Source organism: Perognathus longimembris, chromosome 14 (assembly GCF_023159225.1).
Source record: "Perognathus longimembris pacificus isolate PPM17 chromosome 14, ASM2315922v1, whole genome shotgun sequence".
Taxonomy (NCBI): Eukaryota; Metazoa; Chordata; class Mammalia; order Rodentia; family Heteromyidae; genus Perognathus; species Perognathus longimembris.
This window is the reverse complement of record NC_063174.1, coordinates 40548813-40557298: the sequence shown is the minus strand read 5'-3', so window position 1 is coordinate 40557298 and position 8486 is coordinate 40548813. Positions and strand designations below refer to the sequence as shown.

The window sequence follows — 8486 nt, the reverse complement described above, 5'->3', positions numbered from 1 at the left end:
TACTTCTACTAGAAAGATTGCTCAAACACATAAGTGTATGTTTATATACATAAATAGATATTTCAAGAGGATACTATGAAAGTACAATGATTGCTATGGATAGAAATCTATGCTTTTAAACCCTGTCCTCCACAGTGACCATATGAGGAGACAAGACCTTGAAGGCCCGTAAGCCCGCAGCAGTGGGGCTGTGAGCCCACGGGACTGGTGTTCTGATGAGAGGGGTGGGAGGCCCTGGAGCCCACTGAGAATAACCCTGCCAGCACCTTCATCCTGGCCTTCCAGCATCCCATAGCAGATAGAAAATGTTATAAAGCCACTCAGTGTTCATAGCACCCCACGCCAACTAGCACAACCTCCTTGCTGGTCTATTTTCTGATTGTCCTCTAATGCAGAGATTTTCTTTCTTTCTTTTTTCCAGTCCTGGGCCTTGAACTCAGGGCCTGAGCACTGTCCCTGACTTTTTTTGCTCAAGGCTAGCACTCTGCCATTTGAGCCACAGCACCACTTCTGGATGTTTTCTATATATGTGGTGCTGAGGAATCGAACCCAGGGCTTCATGTATACGAGGCAAGCACTCTTGCCACTAGGCCGGAGATTTTCATTTTTAAAAAATAACTTTATTGTTACTATTAACGTGTTGTACAGAGGGGCTATCATTTCATGTCAGGTAATGAGGACATTTCTTTTTGGGGGTATAATGTCACCCCTTTACAGATTTTTTTAATGGCATATATATATACATATATATGTAATCATATATATGTATATATATGATTAGCCAATTTTGTAGACAACACACAAAGCATCCTAGTCAGGAGCCTGTGGAACAGATGGCTTCTTGTGTCCAGCAGGCCTGATTAGGGAACTGACCTTGGCCACATGACTGTCACACTGCATCTTACAGCCTGGTTGATCTGCTGCTGGTTGCCCTTGACATCAAAATAGACACCTCTATCTTCTTCGTGGCTGACTTGGGTGAGGGAAACAGAAAGATGGAGTCGTGGTCAAGCTTGTTTCTGTGGATGCTCTTCCCAGGGTATTTGGACTGCAACATCTTGGACTACAGGAAGGTGAGTGACAGGAGCCTCTTCCTTTTGTGGTGGTGGATGCTTCCCAGCACTGACTTCTTGGCCTTCAGTGGTGGGGCTCTGGTTTGGCTTTGGGAAGGGTAGGAACTTCCTACTTTGCTTTCGGCACCAGGTTGGTGAAAGGGATCTCAGATGCCTATTTCTACCTTGGTGTTTGAAATAAATTTTATTTTGAAGACCTGGAATTGAATCACATTAAAAATATGCACCTGTTTAATGTTATTAAGATAACAAGTGGGGGCTGGGCCCTGGTGGATGACGCCTGTAATCCTAGCTACTCAGGAAGCCTGAGATCTAAGGATTAAGGTTTGAAGCCAGCTTCGGCAGCAAAGTCTGTAAGACTCTTAGAAAAAGCCCAAAGTGGCACTGTGGCTAAAGTGGTAGAGCACTAGCCTTAAGAAAAAGAATCTCATGGACAGTGCCCAAGTCCTGAGTTCAAGCCCCAGGACACCCACCCCTGCCCCCCCCCCCACATACAAAAATCTAACAAGTGAAAAGAGATATCTATTATCCTTTTGTTTGTTCTGGTCCTGGGGCTTAAACTCAGCCCCTAGATGCTGTCCCTGAGCTTTTTTTTGCTCAAGGCTGGCACTCTACCTCTTGAGTGACAACTCTAGCTTTGGGTTTGGTAGCTTTGCCCAACTTGGGTAGCTAATCCAATAAGGCTCATGGACTTTCCTGCCTGGGCTGGCTTCAAACTACAGTCCTCCAATGTCAGCTTGATTACAGGTGTGAGCCACCAGCACCAGGCCACTATTATCATTTTTAACGCCACTATTATCATTTTTAACAAGAAATGGTAACAGGAAAACTGAAATGAACACAAAGCCCCATTTAGTGGAGATAGGAAGACATTCAATGCTAGGTACTTTTGCTGCAGTTCTGTGCTTAGTATATAACATAAGCAAGATATATACAGCCAAGCTGAAGTAGGGGTTTGGAGGGTGGACAGCTGGCAGAAGAGAAGTGTTCAAGCAGATAAAATATCAAATCCTAGCCACCATCTAGGGGGGAGTGAATGCTCCACCACAATATCTAGGAAAAAAAAGTAAAGCCCTTCTGGGGCTCACTTTGTTTTCCGATGACATATTAGCTAGCAAAGCAAACCATCCAGTAGGAGGCCTCTTCAGAAAAGGCCTCTCGTACCTGGAAGACACAGGGCAGGCAGTGTGCCTGCAGCCAAGGAGGAAAGCTCAGAGGTACAGAAATAGCACTGCCCCCTGTGGGAGGCCAGCAGAGGGGTACTGCTCCCTCCACTTTGAAGTTGGGTTGTTTTGTTTTTAATCACATCATTTGGTATCTGGCAAATGCTGGATCTCTCCAGGGCTTCACCAGAACAGCATGACTTCCTTGCCTGTGAAGTTGTCCCCCAGAGCTAGGCCCCAGTCTAGATTCAGGCTATCCATTTTGTGGTGGGACAGTAAGAAGCCACCAGGCATCTGTCCGCAGGGCCTAAACTCCTCCAGGAGCTTTAATTAAACCACCTGGTGCTGTCTGTGGCTGTGGTGGCTTTGATCTGGGCCTGCGGTATCCCTGAAGCAAAACCCCACACACCCACAACATAGGAGCCTGGGGAGCCATCTAACGAAGTGCTCCAAGATGATGCCACTGAGGAGGCCACGGTGTGGCCATCTGAGAGTCAGGATGGCGTACTCAGGAAAGAGAAGCAATGATTTCAAACAGAACATCGGTGCCTGTTGCCTTTGCTCAATCCCCTCACTGGCCACCAGAGGGCACTATTCCCATAGCTGGCTTGAAGGAAGGCACTTAGGCCATGCACTTGCCAAATTCGTGTCCTTCCTTGAAATAATTGTTTCATATTAATAAAGACTGATCAGCTTTCATTTAAATGTTTCAGATGAGTTGAGCTATATTAAAGTGGCAGATGCGACAAAAATCTAGAGCAGAGAAAGTTCCTTGACTTGAATGCCATAAAGCCCAGTTGGGATGGAAAGTTGGGGAAGTAGAAATTTGGCTTTTTAATCAAGCTGAAGGAAGAGCAACAACAACAACAAAATCCTCTATTGTCTTGTGGCCTGACACAAGTCTGAAAATGTATATTTTGTTCTTTAAAAAAAGCTTACATAATACAACTTTTAGGATTTATTTTTGTTTAGAAGAGGCATCGTACTTACAAAATAAAACCATGTTTTCCCATTCGTGTGTGTGTGTGTGTGTGTGTGTGTGTGTGTGTGTGTATGGTGTGCATGTATGCCAAAAATGTTTCTGGACAATAAAATTCTACTTCAATTTGGTAATAGTAACTACCCTTGGGAGAAGACAGAAATTGGGCAATGAATTAAGATTTTTAAAAAAAATTTTTTTGTTAACACTGGAGTTTGAACTTAGGGCCAGGCACATGGAACTGTACCTTGTCAGACACACCCACAGCTCTTTTTGCTTCAGTTATTTTTCAAACAAGGATTCACATTTATGTCTTTTTTGTTGTTGTTTTAGTTGTTTTTGAAAAGGATCACACATTTATGTGACAGCTTGTCTGGTTCATGATCTCTTTGGCTCCCTACATAGCTCGGGTGACAGGTCTGCACATCCAACTTTTATTGATTGAGTTGGGAATTTTGTGACTTTCTTGCCTGGGCTGGCATCCAACCCAGATCCTTCTGCTCTCTACTTCTGAAGTAGTTAGGAGTATAGGCATGAGTTACTGTGTCAGCCAATAGGATCTTTTATGTTGTCTGTATTACTTGACTCTTTTACAGTGAAGGATGCATTAATACATATTAACTCTTTTGTGTGTATGTCACTATTGGGGCTTGAACTCAGGGCCTCTTGCTCTTGCTCTGCTTTTTAACTCATGGCTGGTACTCTATCACTTGAGCTATGCCTCTACTTACAGCTTTTTTTCTAACTAGAGCTAAGAGTCTCTTGGATTTGTCTGCCTGGGTCCAAACTGTATGTGAAGATCTCAGCCTCCTGGAGTAGCTAGGATTATAGGCGCGAGCCACCAGCACCTGGATACTTCATGGAATTTTTACCATTGAGGTGTTTTTGAAAAAACGTTTGAATCTGCAGCCAGGCATCCTCCTGTGCCCTTGAGTGAGCCTTTGGCTCTCCTCCATAGAACACCGTGTCACCCAAGATGGCATGCACAGAGGCTCTGGAGGGAGGAAAATAAGGTGGGTCAATACAATGACCCGTTTCTGGATAGTAGATTATTTGGGGTCTGTCTTTCCCATGGGCTTGCAACCGTTCAGAGGCTATTTGTGCATAGAATGCACTCTTCCAGTTGTGATCATCCATACCCACAATAAACAGGAAGGGCCCCTGGGCCTTTTCCAATGGGATGAGACTTTGGTGGTTGGGTTCCTCCAGTGGATTGTTCCAGGCATCTCCAAAATCTAAAAGGCCTGACTCAGTGGTTTTTTGTTTTGAGGGGTCAATACCAAGATCAGGAATAATCATATCCTTGTAATGTAGAGGAACTACAGTGTTGGCCACACAGGAATTGATAAGTACAGTGGCTGTGATGTCCTTCAGGAAAGCCGCCATTGAAAGACATAGGTCGCCTCCTTTGGAGAAGCCAAGAAGCCCAATGCTAGGACCTTTGACCTGAGGAGAGAAGGAGGAGGAGAATAAGTGAAGAATCCACAGGTAAGTGGTCATTTTGTATTCTCTCAGTATTCTCAAATATAACTTTCTTCCCTTCTTTAGGCAACAATATACAAAGTACAGTGTGTCTTCTAATAAATCTATTGATTTCCTAGAATACAGGCCGGTTCTGTATTGAAATATGGCACAGGCCAGGCCCTGGTGGCTCACACCTGTAACCCTAGCTACTCGGGGGGCTGAGGACTGTGGTTTGTAGCTAGCCTGGCAGAAAAGTCCCTGTGAGAGTCATCTCTAATTAACCACTCAACAACCATAAGTGGAGCTGTGGCTCAGAGTAGTATTCATACTTATGAATAATGATTCCTTAATACCATCAACTACACTGCTCCTATTCAAATGTCACCAATTGCCTCAAAAAGTCTCTTTTTAGTCAAACTATTCCCACCACACTTTAACATTAGTGTTATAAATGAGAAAAATTAAACCTCTGAGAGGTCACCTGCTTTATTCAGGATGGTAAGCCACTGTGTGGTAGACAGAGAACCAGAACACAGAGTTTATATTGACTTAATTCAGTACTCCTTTGAATTATGACCAGTAGCCACAAAAGGAACTCAAACATTTAGATCTTTAGCGATAGGAGGAAATGGAAATCGTAACTGGCAACTGGAATTATGAAATAGTAATAATAAATAGTAACTTTAGAAGGAGCCTTTGTGTGTGTTTCCCTGTAGGTCCTGTTCGGGCTTCTGGGTCCAGCCCTGTGCCCACTATAATCCTTCTACTCCATTCTGGTCAACACTGGGACTCACCTTTGGATGCTGCAACATAAAGGCCACAGCTTCTTCAAAGTACTCCAGGCACACATCACACAAATACTCAGGGAGGTCTTCATATCTGAAATAAGCCAGAGCAAGCACAGCAAAGCCATGTCCCGCAAGGAGGCTGGCTCTGTATTCACAAAGACCACCGCCACTTCCAAAGAGATCAATGATCCCTGCAAAACGTCCCTCACCTGCAGAAGACAAGTCATAGGAGGCTTTAGTCTCAAAAATCATTCTGAACAACACAGCCAACTAATGGTGCAAAGAGAAAAAGAAAAGGGAAGGGGAGCGGGGAGAGGAAGGGAAAGGAAAGGAGACATTCTGAGTTTGAGATTTTGCCAGTCAGCAGGGAGAACACAGTGAAAAAGTTTTCTTTCTATTTTAATTTTTGTTTTGAATAATCTACAGAGGGAAGTGGTGCTGTGGCTCAAGGTGGTAGAGCCCTAACCATAAGCTTAGAGCTCAAAGACAGCATCTAGGCTCCAAGTTCAGCCCTATAACCCCCCCCCCACACACACACACCACACACAAAAACCCTACAAAGGACAATAAATAAGAGACTGATTTCTGATTTTGTCATACAGTTGCATAAACAATAATTAAATACATATATTTAGAAATAATATATAAGATATACATTTTCCACCAACATTTCTTTCTCATTTTTCTCAAAAACCATCTGAGAGTGTTTTGAGAATGGCAGTCAAGTGTCCAATAAATATAGGGGATAGATACTGCTCTGCTCTTCTTAAAAGAACACCCTCACTAAATCTGCCAAATTTTTGGACATGCCAGCAGTGAACCAAAAAAGTCGAGCATGTTCAAGCTCTGGTGCCAAAACACACACAAAGAAAGAATGCATGACATGTGGGGCTCTGGTGGCTCACCCCTGAAATTCTAGCTACTGAGGAGGCTGAGTTCAGAGGCTCAGCGATGGGAGCAAATCCACACAGAAAAGCCTGGAAGCCTGTATCACTCTGATGGAGAAGTTGGCTCAGGTGGTAGAGCGCCAGCCACTGGCACACATGCCAGTGAGAACTTAACAGGAGTTCAAGTTTAAGCCCTGGGGGATGGGGGGCTTTGGGGGTGGGGGTGTTAGACTTTGCATGATCATGTGGTTATCAGGGCACCTCAGGGACCTATGAAGGTCCAGAAACCAGACCAGATCTAGGGACCAACTAGATCTGACTTTGGGCAGCGGTGGCTCACCTGGCGGCAGGAAGAGCGTGGCCCGCACCCGGCCCTCGCGCACCGGCACCCGCCGCACCCCGGCCGCCATGAAGTGCCGCTCGTGCACCGCTCGCGCCAGCACCCGCCCGCCCTCGGGCCCGGCGGACTCCTGGGGCTCCTGGGGCTCGGGGTCGTCCAGCACCTCCAGCTCCACCTGCAAGGGCGTCTGCACGTCCCGCTTGACCAGGCGCCAGAAGGGCCTGTCGGGCTGCATGGCCCACAGCAGCCCCATGGGCTCGAGCCCCGCGAAGCTGCCGCCCAGCGCGGGCGCGCGCTGCAGGTCCAGCTGGCCGCGGGCGTCGGCGCGGTAGCGCGCGTGGGCCCGGAAGAGCGCGCCCTTCTCGTCGCGCAGGGACGCGCGCAGCGCCACGGGCTGCTCGGGGGCCAGGCCGCGCACGGCGATGCGCACGGGCTCGTCCCAGCACACGCGGCCCGCGGGCTCCACGATCACCCGGGGCGCCGCCATGCCGGACTCGAAGCCAGGGAACCGCAGCCTTTCCCGGCTCGTGGCGAGCGCTCCACGTGGGTCCCAGCCCCGGACTGGGGAGCGCGGGGAGGCCGGACGACCCGGGAGGCGTCGGGCTGTTTCGGTTCCGCAGGCCTCGGCCGGGAACTGGCCTGGCGGGGCGATTGGAGGCCGGCTCGGGGCGCGGGGCGGCGCGGGGGCGGTCCCAGGGCCTGCTGGGGAAGCCGAGCCCTGCGGGGAGAGGATGCGCGGCCTCTCACCGCCCTCCACGTGTTAGAGTGAGAACTACTGAGTGATCTATTAGTGATGACGCCAGGTGCCAGCGAGGGCAAGCCCGAGCCCAGCGCCTCCATGGACTTCTTAACCCTTTAATAAGCATAACTTTTATCTTGGGCCATTTTGGCTAAGATAAGTGAGATCAGATGATTTTTAAAGAACAGAGGTTTATTTCTTGCAGTCTTGGAGGCCAAATTGGAGAGGCCTTCTAGCTGTGCCATCCCGAGGCAGAAGAGCTCAAGAGCATGTTAGAAAAGTTGGGGAAGGGCCTGAATTAAAAGGGAGCTTAGCCTCAAGCAGGTCCTGGAGAGGCCCAGCCTGCCCTCCTCGGTGCCTGCTCCCTGGCTGGCCTCTGCCCCGCCCTCAGCAGCTGCCACCTAACCCCACCACACTGCTCAGTGTTAAGGTTCACAGCCAAGCCCCCTCACCCCCCAAGTCCTGCGCGCTGGAGAGTTTCTGGATCCATCCTTGGGAAGGGGGAAGTCTCCTAACTAGACTGGACAGGAGCCTTCATTCCTTGATTCGTGTCACTTTGGAGCTATTTATTTATTCTTAATGTTTAATTTTTATTTTTTCAGGTTATAGATGTGAGCAACCAGCACCCAGCTAGTTTGGTGAGCTTTCACAGTCCTATGCATATATATATACAACCCTGCATGTCCATCTAAGCAAGCACATCAAGCAGAAATGGATTATTACCAGCACCTGGGTAAAACAGAGATGCATATCCCTCTTCCTAGGGGACCAGGGAAGTAGTAGTTAAGCTTTGTTAGAACAGTGCTAAGGTCAATGATAAGCCTTTGTAACTACCTCCTAGATTGTTTATTTTTCCCTGAGATGCAGTGGTCTTGAGAACTTTGATTCCTTAATTGACAGCTAGAAGACCCTTCCTTGGGACTTTGAATGCTTGGAAGGATTACTAGTCAGACACTCTGAATGACCTCATGCTACACTGCCCATTTTGAACCCAAAGCACAATTCTGGCTTGAGAATATTATTGCCCCAATTATTGAGAATGTTATTGCCCCA

The 8486-nt window shown here is 47.5% G+C and overlaps 1 protein-coding gene across 1 annotated transcript; it reads right to left on the bottom strand.

Annotated features, from left to right (window-relative positions):
- Positions 1-3950: 3950 nt before the first annotated feature.
- On the bottom strand, positions 3951-7280 carry Acot6 (acyl-CoA thioesterase 6). The gene is made up of 3 exons (XM_048362605.1): positions 6695-7280; positions 5474-5676; positions 3951-4661 (listed from the first exon to the last, which is right to left on the bottom strand). Exons 1-3 carry the CDS (start codon positions 7179-7181, stop codon positions 4041-4043), a joined length of 1311 nt encoding a protein of 436 aa, XP_048218562.1. The 5' UTR covers positions 7182-7280; the 3' UTR covers positions 3951-4040.
- Positions 7281-8486: the final 1206 nt, after the last annotated feature.

What these genes read in the sequence shown, in the direction of transcription:
- Acot6 (XM_048362605.1), bottom strand. Translation starts at nt 7,181, where the DNA reads ATGGCGGCGCCCCGGGTGATCGTGGAGCCCGCGGGCCGCGTGTGCTGG. An exon ending in CACGCTCTTCCTGCCGCCAG is followed by an intron (nt 5,677 to 6,694) that starts GTGAGCCACCGC and finishes TGTCTTCTGCAG; the next exon opens with GTGAGGGACGTTTTGCAGGG. An exon ending in TTATGTTGCAGCATCCAAAG is followed by an intron (nt 4,662 to 5,473) that starts GTGAGTCCCAGT and finishes TTCTCTCCTCAG; the next exon opens with GTCAAAGGTCCTAGCATTGG.